The sequence below is a fragment of the Eubalaena glacialis genome, chromosome 3 (assembly GCF_028564815.1).
Source record: "Eubalaena glacialis isolate mEubGla1 chromosome 3, mEubGla1.1.hap2.+ XY, whole genome shotgun sequence".
Taxonomy (NCBI): Eukaryota; Metazoa; Chordata; class Mammalia; order Artiodactyla; family Balaenidae; genus Eubalaena; species Eubalaena glacialis.
The window spans coordinates 165,551,108-165,566,761 of NC_083718.1; the positions used below are offsets into that span (position 1 = coordinate 165,551,108).

General features: G+C 52.5%; 1 protein-coding gene across 1 annotated transcript in view; it reads left to right on the forward strand.

The window, feature by feature from the left end:
- GRIK3 (glutamate ionotropic receptor kainate type subunit 3) overlaps positions 1 to 11,962 on the forward strand; it is a 231,769-nt gene extending 219,807 nt beyond the window's left edge. The window contains exons 14-16 of the mRNA XM_061186776.1: positions 8,167 to 8,389; positions 8,914 to 9,164; positions 11,768 to 11,962. Coding sequence (XP_061042759.1) covers positions 8,167 to 8,389; positions 8,914 to 9,164; positions 11,768 to 11,962 — 669 coding nt within the window. The remainder of the gene's footprint in view (positions 1 to 8,166; positions 8,390 to 8,913; positions 9,165 to 11,767) is intronic.
- Positions 11,963 to 15,654: the final 3,692 nt, after the last annotated feature.

Here is a 15,654-nt window from a genome sequence, read left to right on the forward strand (position 1 = left end):
GGATGCCCTTGCCTCCCTCCATGCTAAGATGCTCAGATTGGCTTCCAAGAGCCCCGTCCCTGCTCCCCACCAAGCTGCTGTCCTCGGCATCAAGCAGCACCTCCCACAGCCCGCTCCACCCTCACGCACCTTCCCTGTGAATGGTACAGTGAGGAGGGCAGGGGAGGGACACAGATGCTGCCACCCAGCTGGGATGCTGGGGCTTAAGGGCCCAGGCTCACAAGGGCCTTTGGCCAGAAACAGCAACTCCACACTCCCCTGCAGAGCCAACTCCCCTTCCTTGCCCTCCTGATCACCAATGAATTCCGCTTGCTCTCTGGCCACCTTGTCTCCTGCTTTAATTCAAATGAAAGCCCTCTTGCCTAGGCTCCCTTCCATCAGCAGCAGCGGTGGGACTGTTACGTAGGCAGAGAGGAACCTGAGTGTGGATGCATTAACCCCACCTCGGATGATGAGCTAGAAGAAAAGACCCCCTCCAGAAGGTCCCTGGACAAACTTACTTCCTCCCTGCCCCACCCCCAGCCCGCCCTCCTTAGTCATACCTCCCTCCCCAAGCCCTTCCCCTCCCCCACCCCTGCACTGGGCCTGGGGGTAGCCTCCTTATGGTCACTTTCAAGTTAGAGCTGGAAGGAAACCTGAGTTTAACCTAGAGAAACAGAGGTCCAGAGGGGCTGGGTGAGTTGCGGATGATCAAACAGCAGATCAAGGATCAATGGAGCCGGATGTACGGTCAGATACTTTGTCTGCACACACACTGCCCTCTCCCGCAGCCGCTCCAGGGTCTTCTCCTGGAGGGGTGGTCCTCTCTCCCGCCCGTGAGTGTATACGGCAAGACTGGCACTAGGGTTGAACAGGAATCAGCTCCAGATGTTGCCATTGGATGTCTAGGAGACATTGGCAAAGTCAAAATAATAGTAATATTTATTGAGCACTTACTGTGTGCCAGGCAACGTTCCAAGTACTTTACCTGTATTCACTCCTATCATCCTCATAACGTCCCTAGAAGGTTGAGACTATTATTATCACCTCCATTTAACACATGATGAAAGGAAGGCTCAGAAAGTAACCTGAGTTCATACTTCTTGCCTAACGTCACACAGCTGGTGAAATGCAGCGCTGGGATTCAAATCCAAGTAGTCTGGCTCTAATGCCTGTGCTCTTTGTCCCCGTGTCCATATTGTTTCTCTAAGGAGCCAGCCACAGTACAGGAGTTCCTTGGGGAAGAGTGAAGCCGTATCCCCAGCCTAGAACCATCCTGGCACATCGTAGTTGCTTAAATAATTCACGTTGAGTGGATGCCGTTGTTGAATTAAAGGATGGAATTAAAAGATAGCAGAGGCCAAGTAAAGCAAATACAGGAGACCATGCTAAGGACAGGAACCCAGCAGATAGCACCCCTGAAGGTTCCAGAGCACAGGGCAAATGAACTTCATTTCTGCAGTTAGCATGTTTCCTGGTTAAGCTGCAAATTGTCTTAGAAAGCCCCCCTGGCTGAGAGTGGCACTCGAGGGAGAGAGCCCATTCCCATCCAAAGATGACAACAGCAGGAAGCGAGACGCCGGTCTCTCGGGGGGGCTCCAGATCCCTCGCCCCCCCCCCACCCTGTATCCGGGGAGACGCGGGGCTAGTGGCAGCCCATCATTCCAAAGGAAATTTCATTTGAAGAGTTGTCAGGGAGCAGCAAATATCACAAACAACGTCTCCTGTGTTGTCCTCCCTCCATCTTGGAAGATAAAAATTAATTAGGAGAAGAAAAAGGAGGCCTTTGAAAGTGTTGTTTGGCTGTAAAAATACGTAGGCAAAATGTAAAGGAGGACGTTGGGAAAGCGTGTTCTTGGCGGGGAGGGCTGGGCAGCTTTGAAGGCAGAGGATGTCAGAAGACAGCTTCTCCAAGGATTTAGCCCTCTTTGGTGTTGCGGTGGGAGAGACACATCACACGTGGGAGGGACTGTGTGTGAGCAACAGCCGCTTAGGAAAGAGATAGAGCTGGGTACCAAGAGTTCCAGGCTCCCCAGGTCCCTGGCACCAGCAAGCCCCACCCCTTGCACAGCTTTGCCCCATCCTAGCAACTGAGCCTGGAAGGTGCCTGGAGAGGTCATCCAGTCCATCTCCCTACCTTCCAGCTGCTCAGCAGACTCTTCCCTGGGCTGGAAGGCTCAGGAGGGTGCTCCCAAGCTCAGCTCCCAGTTTCTCCTGACCTGTCTGCTGGCCTCTCTGATACAGCCTTAGCCCTGCTTTCAAGCAGAAGCAGGATAGGAGGACAGAAATGCAGTGACCAGGCAGAATTCATTGTGGTGCAGCCTGGCGCAGTCAAGTCACATCAGTCTCAGAGTCAGACACACCAGGACTTGAGTCTTGGCTGTTGTCTGTGCTGGGTGACCTTGGATAAGTCACTTCACTTCTCTGAGCCTCAATTTGCTCACCTGGATGACATGGATACTGATTCCCACCATGCAGCAATTAGTAAGGAGATTCAATGAGCTACTGTATATACAGTGGTTAGGCCAGTGCTAGGCACACAGTACATTTAAGGCAAAGGCTTTCTCCTCTGGATGCCCCTCTCTTTGGCTGACCCAGAAGATGGGCAAGACGGCCGGCCCCTTTTCTCCTTTTGCCGTGTAGTCCCCTTCTGAGGCAAGGGTTTAACTGGAGTCCCATGGAGAAGCTCCAGCCACTGGACACCTGGATAACCTCTCTTCTTCCAGGTCCCTCCAGATTGGGCCTGGGGGCTTTGTGGAGGACATTGGTGCCTCTATCACAGGATGGCTGTCTACCTCTGCACAGAGCTAAACACTTCACGGGGAGCCCAGAGGTCCTCAGAATAGAAAAGACCCAGAGCAGGCAGGCAGAAAGGCAGCAGAAGGGGCAGGGGAGGCCCGGGGATGATGGGAAGTTATTGAAAACGACTCAGTTACTGATGACCTCTCTGTGCCTCAGTTTTCTCACCTATGAAATGGGTATAATAATAGTACACCCCCCCCTTGTAGAGGTGATTATTGAGATGATTAAATGGGATAATTTATATAAAAAACTTAGAACCATACCTGACACAGAGTATGCATACAATAAATGTTAACTATTTTTATTGTTTATTCTTGGTGATACACAGCCCTGTTCAGCCCACAGATAGGATTTTAGGGGCCGCACATTTCTTATATATTTTTAATTAGTGGCCAGCATTTTAAAATGGGGAGATTTTTGCATTTAAAAAATTCACACATCCAGCTTCTCGAGAATGTGAAAGATGGAGGAGCATCACTGAGCTGGCTCTCCTGAAGAGAGATTGTCAGGTGCCAAGAGGCGACGGCCCTCTCCAGCTTATCAGAACTCCACTCAGCGGTCTTTACTTATTTACAGTTCTCTGCCTGGCCCGTCTCAGCACTGGAATTTTCTGCCACTGAGTACTATGTCATTTAGTTTCTATAGAAACTCTGCACTCTAGAAATTATTATCCTCAATTTCTAGATGAGAAAACTGAGCCTTAAAGAGAATAAAGGAGGCTTAAAGACAGAGAATGACGCTAGCCACTTAGCAAGCACTTCCTAGGAACCTGGCTCTGTGCTAAGCTGATTCCCATTTTACACATGTGGAAAGTGAGGCTCAGAGATGTGACATCACTTGCCTGTGGTCACCGAAGGAGCTGGCATTTGAACCCAGCTAGGTGTGACACCAGAGTCCATGCAGTGGAGCCAACCCCTCCCACCACCTCCATCCCCAGCCTGCAGCTCTCACCTCCTCACTCTCCCCTGCAGGGCCAGCCTGTAGCCCTCGCCTCCTCACCTCCTCTCCCTTCAGGGGCCAGCCTGCAGCCCCCACACAGGCAAGCCTCAGGGGCACGTGCAGACAGCAGAGGCAGCTGCTGGGCCAGAGGATCAGCAAGTCTGCCCTGGCGAGGTGGGCAGAGGCAGGGGATTCAGGGAGCCTCCTGGTCCCCATGAAAATAACCCAAGAGACATGATTAACTGCTCGGGTACGGGGATCCGATAAGGCCAAAGACTCCACATCCAGGGATAAGAAAGCCAGTTAATCTGGAAAAAGGTCTCTTTTCCAGTATGGAAAATATCCAAGGTCTCACATGGAATCACATTGCCTCCCCACACACATTCCCTGAGATTCAGCTCTCTTTGGAATTGATATATATTTTTATACATATATATATATACCTATATACATTTTCTTGTACAGAAATGTTAAATTCTCAAGATTAAATATCTTCAGTTGGGGAAAATCAATTTACTTCTTTGAGGAGGCTAGAATTGAAAGTCGTGAGTCTGAAACTTACTTTCTTGCCAAATTCACTGATAAAAAAATCCTCTCCGTCCTGGCATGTCGCCCTGTATCGGCTGCTGCAAACAATTCCATTAATTGATTTGAGTGACTGGCCCTGAAGCAATGCTTATTAAGGTTCCCACTGGAGCTGGGACAGGGAGGATGGCATTGGAGCCGTAGGTATGTGAGACTCCATTCCCTGGGGTGGTAACTAACTCAGGCCAGTGACGGAACTCAGGCATCTTGTGACCAGGCCCAGGAAGATAAGAAAGGGGACTGAGATTCCAGGAGGGGCCCTGGCTGTATCCCTCCCTGCCTCGGAGGTGCCACAGGGAAGCTTTTCAGGGATGTTCTCAGAATCACAGAATCACTCAAGGACAGAACCTAAGGGGAATCAGAAACCATCAGTGGGTTTTGTTGAAAATGGGAATCCCAAGATATGAGACAAACACAGGGGGTGGCCTTTTTAGGGCAGAAGATTTCAGACCCATCTGCCTAAAGGTGATGAAGGTAATGAATTAGTTGACACTGGAGCTGGGAGAGCAGAATCTCTTGAAATCAGCATCACAGCCAGCTTCCCGCCTTATCGTCACTTCTCATCTTAACGGGCCCAAGCTCTCTGGGGTCTTTACCCATCTTCCCCATTCCATTCCTTCACCTGCTTCAGGCTTTCACGTGTCTCTCCTCAAAGCCCATCAGCCTCAATACCAGCCTCTCCCTCGCCAGCCTCCAATGGAAATTTCTATCTCCATTTATGATGGGGTGTTAACTGGGAAGAGCATATATTTTGATGTCAGGCAGGCCTATGTATAGGAGGAACGGGGTGTTGGGGAGAGGATGCAAGGAGGCGTTTGCAGAAAGAGGAGAAGTTCTCATCCTCTTCTGAGACAGAAGGAGTGGGCCAGGGCTCCCTGTGTGGTTCATTTTCAAGTTACTGTTGGCTGGTTGTGTCAGAGAATGAGTGGGTGAGATGGGTGAGGTGTAAGGATGGATGGATGGATGGATGGATAAGTAAAAGGCTGGGTGGATAGTTGGATAGTTAGTTGAATGAATTAGTGTGTAGATAGTGTGTGAGTGAATGGGTGAGAACATGAACATGATGAATGAGAGGATGGGTGGGTGGATGGATAGGTAGATGGATGGCTGGATAGATGGATGGATGCATGCATGCATGCATTAGGAGATGTAAAAGGAGCCCTGATGGCCTCATACACTCCTAATTCCCACCTCTAGTAGAAAAAGGAGAATTTGGAAAGCAGGAGAGACTGGGATGGAAGAGGAGCTGAAGTGCTGAAATCACTGATTGGAGAATAGTATTTAGTTACAATAACCAAGACAGCAGAGGCCATGTGTCCCTGCCAAGCAGTGATGACTGGACTTGGATAACCTGATTAGAAGAAGAGTTGGAACTGATTGTCTGAAAAAACAACAATCTTGGGAATAAAAGTAGCTTGCGTCAGTATGTGTGTAAGAGAGCGTATCAGTTACCTATAGCTGCATAACAAATTACCCCAAACTTAGTGTCTTAAAACAACAACATTATGACCTCACAGTCTGTGGGTCAGGAATCAGCTTGGCATAGCTGGGTCCTCTGTGCAGGGCCTCTCACAGGCTGGGATCAGGGTGCTGGCTAACACTGTGGTCATCTCCAGGCTCCACTTCCAAGCTCACTCACATGGCGGTTGGCAGCATTCAGTTCCCCCTGGGCTATTGGGCAGAGGGTTTCCATCTCCACTGACTGTCGGCTGGAGGCTGCCCTCTGTTCCTTACTATGTGGGCCTCTCCATGGGGCAGCTCACAGCATGGCAGCCAGCTTCCATCAGAGCAGCAAGCCAGAGGAGCCAGAGAGAGCGGAAGCAAGACAGAAGTCACGGTCTCTTGTAACCTAATCTCAGGCATGACATCCCATCACTCCTGGGGGCAGGGGTTAAAAGCAGGTCACTGAGCCCAGCCCACACTCAAGGGTAAGGGATCACACCAGGGCATGAATCCCAGGGATGGGGATCATTGGAGCCAGTTCAAAGCTTCCGACTGTAGAGAATCAGGGCGGGAAAAGTAGCAGAGTGAGAATGGACCCAAGGGAGAAGCTGGAGAAGGTAGTCTGGATATCAGAAATTATCTAGAAAATAAGAAATGTCTGGAGAGTCAGAAGAGCTGGACATCAGGAATGTTCTTAAGGGCAAGAGTAGCTAAGTGGGGAGGGGGGGAGCATCTGGGAGCCATGGGAGGATGGAATAGCTGGGGAGCAGGAATAGCTGATAGTGGGACAGGCTGAGGACGGCAGGAGCGGGCGGCAGCCAGCTTGCTGCTCCGATGGAACCCACTGAGGGCTCTGGGCATCTGAGCCCTTCCAGGCCTTCAGCTTCAGGGCAGATAAATTTGCAGGAGGGGAGTGGCTGCTTGTCTATGAAGGCGCCCTCAGGCCCTGTGCCCAAAGGAGGCATCCCTGGCACTCAAGAGATTCAGGGCTCAGGTGGAATCTCGAGTGGGGTGCTGCCTGCTGCTCCGGGGCTCCCTCCTCCCCGAGGCGTGCTTGGGTCTCCAGGAGCCAGTCTTGGAGGGGACAGCCCTTAGAGCTAGGAAACACCTGGAGAGTAGAAGGTCCACGTTCCTCCCAGCCCCCTCCCCCACCACTCCTGGCAGTCACAGCTTCTCCCCCCCCCCGCAGCCCCGCGCCAGCCTGCTTGAGCGCACCCATGCCATCATGCACACCGGAGCTGGGCCGGGTGCCAGTCAGACAGGCTGACATCACAAACAGGCACAGCCAGACTTGGAAACAGCCAGGGACAAGGAGGCCTGCAGAGCAGCCTGCTCCCCTGGGATCAGCGGAGGCAAGGCTGATCCCTGCTGCGAGCAGGCAGCCAGCAGGCACTAAGTTCCCAAGAAATCTCATGAATGCATGCACCCAGGTCTGCCCAGTCTCCTCAGGCAGCAAGAAACATGGAACTTTGGCCCCCTCTCCCGGCCCCAGGCCCTCTCTGAGTCTCCCCAGCCAGGCGGGGCAAGCACAGCAGCCCACCCACCAGGCCTGATCTTAGGGATGTTGGTTCCGTATTCTTGGAGCAGCATCCTGCCCAGGGCGCTCTGGAACAAGAGGCTGAGGGGGCCTGTGGACCACCTGCTCTGACTGCCCCCACTCTTCTCCCCTCTCTGCAATTCTCACCCTGCTTCTCTTTTACTGTTTTGAAGGAGAACAGACAGGAACACTTGCCTCAGACAAATCTTCCCCTGGAGCATGGTACATAGAGCGACCTGCTTGCAGTGGGAGTGGGGGGCCCAGAATCCACCGAGCTTTGCCCTCATCAGCCCCTGCCCCTCCCCCCCCCTCACAGTGGTTTCTGCGAGGCAGTGCAGCTCTATGGTTAGGAGCATGGACTCTGGAGCCAGCTGGCCTAGGTTAGAAGCCTGGTTTTGCCACTTTGTGTCTGAGTAAATTAGGCAAATTGAGGCACAGCTAAACTCAATTTTCTCATCTGTAAAATGGGGCTAATGACAGTACTTGCCCCCTATGATTGCTGGGAAGAGTCAGTGAGTTACTACAGGCAAAGCACTTAGAACAGGACCTGCACATGTTTAATTATTTAATAAATCTTAGAGAGAGAAAATTAATTTTTAAAAGAACAGCCTGAAAAACACTTGTGTCATGGCAAAGAGCCAAGGGTTTTCGGGTAGGTTGGCTTGACTCTCAACTTTATGACTCAGCAGCTGTGTGTTTGGGGACCTATCCTCCTAGGCCCTCAGTTTCCACATCTGAGCAGTGGGTGGCACTCCCTCGCTCTGAGGACTGTGCACAGAGTTCAGTGGCCCGGGCCCTGCTAAGGGGTGAGCTGGGCTTGATCCCTGTGTGCTCAGTAACTGTGTGTGCATCACCGCCCCTCATCCCTCCCCACGGCCCAGAAATCCAAGATCTCCACTTTCGAGAAGATGTGGGCCTTCATGAGCAGCAAGCCCTCGGCACTGGTGAAGAACAATGAGGAGGGCATCCAGCGGACGCTGACGGCCGACTATGCCCTGCTCATGGAGTCCACCACCATCGAGTACGTCACCCAGAGGAACTGCAACCTCACCCAGATCGGGGGCCTCATTGACTCCAAGGGCTACGGCATTGGCACGCCCATGGGTGAGCACGGGGCTGCAGGCGGGAGGGTGGCGGGTGACAAAGGGTGAGCGAAACCACCACATCCGCTCATGCGCACACAAGGCCTCCTGCTCCCTCTCCCACATCACCCCACTGAGCCTTAAAAGGCAGCATATCCTCAGCCCAGAAACAAAAAGGTAGAGCCACAAGCCTTGTGAGGTCAGCCCTGGCCTGAGCAGAGGAGACCTGGGCAGGCACAAAGGTGGGGGGTCAATTCAGAGGTCATGCCTCCTCTCCCTGACCTCACCCCTGCTGATGCCGCCCAGATGCGCTGCAGGCCTATGGAGACAGGGATTCGTAGGCAAGACTCTCCACCCCAAATCAGGACCCTTCCACCCAGACACCATAGGTGGATTTCAAGAGGGGCCTCCTGGCACTAGGGTCCCCCTTTGGATGAGCATACTGAGAGGCCTAGCGATGGTATCTGGCACGCACCAGGGTACTGACAGGGGCCCACAGGTGGACTAAAGGCTGCTGACAGCCAGGTTCCTCTCTCCCCGACTCAGGCTCCCCATACCGGGACAAGATCACCATCGCCATCCTGCAGCTGCAAGAGGAGGACAAGCTGCACATCATGAAGGAGAAGTGGTGGCGGGGCAGTGGGTGTCCCGAGGAGGAAAACAAAGAGGCCAGCGCCCTGGGCATCCAGAAGATTGGGGGCATCTTCATCGTCCTGGCCGCCGGGCTGGTCCTGTCTGTGCTGGTGGCTGTGGGCGAGTTTGTATACAAGCTCCGCAAGACAGCAGAGCGAGAGCAGGTAAGCCCCCAGGAGCTGGGGCCTGCGCGGGAAAGAGAAGGAGACGGAACGGGGTCTGCGCTGGTTTCAAACCCCCTACGTGCCAGGTGCAAGGTGGTGTCTGATCCCATCCCCACCGTAGCCCACTCTGAATCCGGTCCACCAGGAAGCCCTGCCAGCCCCACCTCTGCACTGACTCCGAGCATGTTTTCCCCTCACTGTAGCTCCACACCAGGCCACACCCATCCTCTCCAGCTGGACCATGCACCAGCCTCCAGTCTGGCCTTCCTGCCTCCACTTTTCCTCTCGACCAGCTGCTCTCCATACAGCACCCAGTGCCCTGCTTAAAACTTAATTCAAACCATGTCATTCCCTCCCATAAACCCCTCCAGGGTAATTGTGGAAGCTTTGTGATGCTTACGTAGGGGTTCATTATACTCTTCTCTCCACTTCTGCATATATTTGGAAATTTCCATAATCAAAAGTTTAACCAAAAAAAAAAAAAAAAAAAGAGTTAGGAGGGCCGGCCTAAGCTTGCTAGGTTCAACCTGTCTGATTAATTCATCAAGTGTGGTTAGGTAGTGGTTCTGGGTCCCAGTAGCAAATTGGAATCACAGGGAGAAAGCGTTTTAAGTGCTAATACCCTGGCCTCACTCCCAGAGACTGTGTTTTAATTGGCCTGTGGTAGAGCCTGGAATTGGCTTCTTAAGAAAGTGTATGGGGTGATTCAAATGTGCACCTTGAGTTGAGGGCTACTGGGCTGCGGGGAAGCTCCTCTCACAGCAAAGTTCAAAGGGATTCAGGGCAACTGTGGAAGGAGATTGCAGTTAAGTCATATGTATAAGATGCACTTACACATCCATCCAAAATTAAATGGAGTCCTTTATAATCAAGAAGCTTGAGTTAGCAAAGAAGAGGGGCAAAGATAATTCTTGGTGTTCAAGTTCACATGGGTATAAGAAAAGAGACATGTTCCCATATTGCTGGGGGGAGTCCAAGAGGGTAAGTTTCTGGAAGGTAACTTTGCAGTATGGCCAGAGTCTTTAAAAGTGGCCATGCATTTTGACCAATTTCTCCTTTTAGAAATGCACCCAATGGAAGTGGCCAAGGACATGTGCAATTTTATTGACAAGGTTGTTTGTTGAAGTGTTAACTATAATGTGAAAAAACCTAAATGTCCAATAATAGGGAATGGTTTAAAAAGTTATGATACATCTAAAAATAACAATCAAATTCTTTGGGTTACATTAGAATTACATTACAGTTGGAATGAGCTCCAAATTCCACCGAAAAGCCTATGAGATCTGGTCCTTGCCCACATCTCCAACCTCCTCCTTCCCACCCTCCCCCCTCGCTTACTCTGCTCCATACACACTGGCCACATTTTTAGTCCTTAACCAAGCACATTTCTGCCTCAGGGCCTTTGCACATGCTGTTCCATCTACCTGAGATGCTCTTCCCCCAGAGCTCCATATTCTTAGAGTCTTTTGGTCATTCAGCTGAAGCTCAAGTAGTCTTCCCCACCTATCCCCCCTCCCCACTCTATCCCATTTCACTGCTTTATTCTCTTAATAATAGTTATCCCTCTCTGAAATTATTTGTTCACATGTTTATTATCTATTTCTGTCCCATCATTAGACCGTGGGCTCCTAGACCATGGGCTAGGACCTTATCTGTCTTTTTCACTGCTGTGTGCCTAACACCTGGAACAGTGCTTGGCACAGAGTGGGTCTCAGTAAATAGTCACAGAATGAAGAAAGGGAGGTGAGGAGGGATGATGTCTGCATTTAGTGGGGAAGCAAGGGGACACTTGGCAAGGTCACACAGCTGGTAAGAGGCAGGGACAGAATTCAAAGCCAGGTCCCCCTTCCCCTTCACCACACAGCCTACCTACAAACTGTCTGAGTGCTGATGCCCGGGCCTCCCTGGGCAAGTTGAGGTATTGACAGCCCCACTGCCTTCTCGACAAGCTGCAGGACAACCTCTGGCAGCTGGTCTCATAGGAGCCACTGTCATCAGATACCTGTGGGCAGTGTTGCACTTGAGCTGTCCCTCTTGGATATCCACAGGGACCCAGGCCAGAAGAGGCCACTGCCACCCACAGCCCTACAGGGACCTGCCTCCCAGTTGAGAAATATGTACTGAACTTCCCTGAGTGGGAGTGCAGTGACCCCTCCCCTCAGTTGGAAGCCCTTCCAGCAAGGTTATCCATATATTCATCAAATGTTTCTTAAGCACTGACTCTGAGCCAGGCCTAAAGCTGAGGGCTGGGCTCATAGGGATAAAACTGGCTGGTTCCTGCCTTCAGAAGCTAGTGGAGAAAAGTCAGGCGGGTAAATTCCTCAGACATGAATGTGCATGCCAATCAGAGCCACAGTTAACTCATCAGTAAAATGGGGCTAAGATGATACCACCTTAGACTCCAAACAAGGACGTGATGTTTTGTAGGCTGCTACTCAAAATAATCACCTTACAGGGGGCAGGAGGCAGGTGGGGTAAACGTGTGAGGGAGACCCAGTAACTTTAGCACAGGCTCTGGGAAGAAGGGGAGGAGTTGGCTGGAGTTGCAGGGTCGGGCCTCACCCATGTGCCCCTTGCCCTCCCACCCCGTACCCCCACCCCAGCGTTCCTTCTGCAGTACCATGGCCGACGAGATCCGCTTCTCCCTTACCTGCCAGCGTCGGGTCAAGCACAAGCCGCAGCCTCCCATGATGGTCAAGACTGACGCCGTCATCAACATGCACACATTCAACGATCGCCGGCTTCCGGGCAAGGACAGCATGACCTGCAGCACATCATTGGCCCCCGTGTTCCCCTAGGCACAGGTGGGGCGGGGACCGCAGTCCTGTGGGCAGGGCGGAGGAAAGCAAAGGAGACTGGAAGGAACATCCCCAGTCCCCATACTGGGCTTGGGGACCAGAGTTGCTGCCTGCCTATTGGGCCAGGAGTCCTCTGCCCTTACCTACCAGGAAACCAGCAGGCCCCCAGGCCAGCTGCTTGGGCTTCACCCTCCTCTTGTTTCTTCTATGGGTTTCTAAAGCTGCCAGCCAAGACAGCCAAGGCCAAAGGAAGCACATGCCTCTCTCAGGCCAAACTCACCTGCCCCTCAACTCTCTTCTACAGTCAGAAGTTTCTACCATGGCCCTGCAGGGGCCAAAGAAAATGGGAAATAGCTCTTATATTGCCACTCCTTCCCTGTGAGCCCAGGCCTCCTGGAACTTGACTGTGAGACCAGAGACACAAACCTTGGGTACCTTAAGGATCTTATAGTTTGGCTGCCAATGGGAGCTGAAGATGGGGATGGCCACCCCACATGCCTGGGCAGAAGGAAGACTTCATCCCCCAGGGGCTGCTTATGTGGTCCTGATCTCCTGGACTTGACACCACCCATGGCAGCCCCTGTTTGGGCAAAGTTGAAGGCAGAGAGCCCCATAGGGGAAAAGAGGAGTTTGGAGTCTGGGGGAGAGGAGGATACACAGAGACCGCCATTTTGAATTCTTCTGGACAATGTCCCAATGGGTCCTACTCCTCTAGGAGGTCTCTAGGAATGGAGGAGTGGTCAGAGCAAATTCTTCCCCACATTCCGGCCAGAGGAAAGAAGACCCCCTGAATCTCTCGCAAAGGATGCCCAGAGACTCAGACAGTATTTGAAGCCCAGAGGAACAGTGGATTCCATGTGGAAATCCCTCAGGCCCTCAAGCCTGCAGATTTTACTTTGCTGGTTACCAAGCTGTTTTCTAAACCCTGGTGGCATTAGGGAGCTTGAGCTCCTTGCCATCTACTCTTCAGCAGCTCCCCATTCCTGGCCAGTTGACCTTGACCTTCTTCTGTCATCGTGGAAGGAGAGAAGTAGCCTAGATTGAAGTGAACGTCATCACCCCTCCTCTAAAGAGGATCATGTCCTATGGCACAGGCTAACTTTGGGGTAGATGGGGAAAGCCAGAAGGGCCCTTAAGAATACCTGGCCTCCTGGACTTGCCAAACCTAAAGATGCTCCCCAGGAAAAGAAAGTGTTCAGGAGCAAAATAGCCTCCCTGATAGAGGCCCCCATGGTGGGGAGGGAGAAGCTGCCTCCTGGAGAATTAACCAAAGACCCCACACAGAGACACAAGACCGTTATGGCCCCTGGTCTGTTGTCCAGAGCAGTTGGGACCTTGTGGGGTTTGGGGATTCAGCAGAGAAGTAGTAGCAGATGAGGTACAGTGAGGGGTTGACCAGGTGATCTGTGGGTTCCAGCTAGCTGTGACAGATACCCTAGAGGTCTGTGACTCTAAGATTCTGGGAGAAGAATGAGACATGGAGGGATTAGGAGCAAAGTGTCCTTAAGGAGAACACGATGGGGCCAGCAGGGCTGCCCATGGCCAAGGGCAGAGGGCAGGCTTTGAGCAAGAGAAAGGGGCCTGGAGACTCTGGACAGGGACCCAGGAGATACCAGCCACACCCCTCCACCACTCTCCTGTTTCTGCTTGGGGACCCTGGTTAGGGAAGAGCTACATTTAGGTCTCAAGAACCTTCTCAGCTGGGGTGAAGGGTAATCTCTGACTCCCCTCAGGACTCCCCAAGCAGGAGAGCACAGTGGACTCCTGTGATAAATACCGTCCCTCCTCCAAACTGAGCTGCAGGGCCAAACCGACTGGTTCCCAGAATCACAGAGGCTCCAACAGGCTGTGTGCACTGGAGGTGGGAGAAGAGGGCTGGACATACCACGTAGCCAACACACGTCATGATAGGAAAAGCCATGCTGTGTGAGCTCCTGGGTGTAGGAGTGTGTGTGTGTCTGTGTGTGTGGGTGCGCATATATGTGTATCTTTGTCTGTCTCATCTTTGGGGGCTGGGCATGAAGGGCAAACTAGGGCAGGTAACAGAGTCCAGGCATGCAATAATAGGAGAATCCTTTGGGTTCTGACGTGTGCGTGTGCATGTGTGTGAACTGGGGGTGAGGGAGACAAATATCTGGACCAGCAGCAGGACCCCATACATGTAAACACAGGAGAAGCCATGTCATAATGGGGTTCTGGTGAGTATACATATGTATGCATGCGTGAGCGACTGTGTACGCTTGTGTGTGTGTGCGTTTGTGCACCAAATGGCAGAGGGTGGAGAACAGAATAACACCTGCAAACATTGCCAAATATGTTTAAACGGAGAAGCCATGTCATCAAGGGGTCCGTGTGTGAGCGTGCGTGCGCATGTGTGTGTGCAGTGGAGGGCGGAACCAGACAGACACGTAGCACAGGGCAGTGCATGTTGTATGTGAGAAGCCACATGGGACTGGCGTTCGTGTGTGTGTGAGTGGGCTCGCATATGTGTGTTCAAATGCACGTATATGTTCCAGCTCACAGCAGGAGCGGAGACGGACAATCAGGAAGGCAGGGCACCAGAGCCTGCAAACACTTCTGTCGTGGAGAGATTATTGTCACAAAGATTTGCCGAGATTGCATAGGCATGGGCACGGGGAGACTGGCCAAGTGGAGGCGAAACACTGCTGGGGCTCACGGCCAGTGACTCCTTTGCTCTCGGTAGAGTGGCCCATTTGAAATGACATTTTTTTGGCAATTGCCCGATAACCAGATTCTGATGAAGGTATTTGCCGATTTTTTCTCACCAACCACAGACATGAACCACTCTCTTTATCCGGTCTAATTTCATAGCACGTGCCCACATCCATGTTCGTATCACACACACGTGTGTGTGCTTTTGCGTGTGACATGCCATGAATGTGTCATTTCTTCTGAGGCTATGCACATATGTAGACTGCGATGGGAAGGGCGACAAGGAGGTGGAGCGGGTAGGAAGAGCTTTATCAAAGGAGGAGAGAATGCTGGAAATCACAGGCACAGTTCAATTTGGGAAATCCCCCGAAAGGGACTGACATGATTTCTCGAGTCCTGCACAGAGACGGGAGGACACGCGGCCTGATCTCGCCTCCCATTCAAGCCTTATGTCCGTGTGTGTGGATAATGTCCAGGCTCTGCCTGATGACCTGTTTGTCTCTAAGACCAGCCCAGCGTTCAGAGTGCAGCGGAGCCTGTTTCTGCCCACATGTGAGCTCTCTCTCTCCCCGGGGTACTGAAGGTGCCGCTGCGTCTTGGGGATGGGGGCCAGGGAGCTATTCCCAGCAAGGCGGGTCATGTAGAGTTCAAGTTCAGGCCCACCTGCCCGCGGACGAGGATCTGAGCCGCAGCAGGTGCACGTGGGCAGGGGGAGCACGCCCACACGGGGGCTCTGAAGTCAGTGGCTGGGAGCGGTGGAGGCATCAACACTGGTTTGGATGGAGCGGAGATGAGACCGGCCCGAGCAGGTGCTGGACCGTCCCTGTCTGGCCCCGCATGCCGGCCCTGAAGAAAAGACTCCCCTACCTTCTACCCCCATCCCCTACCCCCAAATGCCAGTGCCTCCCCTCAGCCTGATCAAACTGGCCATATTGAGGGGCAGCAGTGTAGACACACACACCCCGCTAAGACCCCGCTAAGGGTCTGGGGCCATGAGGGCTCCTTATCTCTCTCCCCTT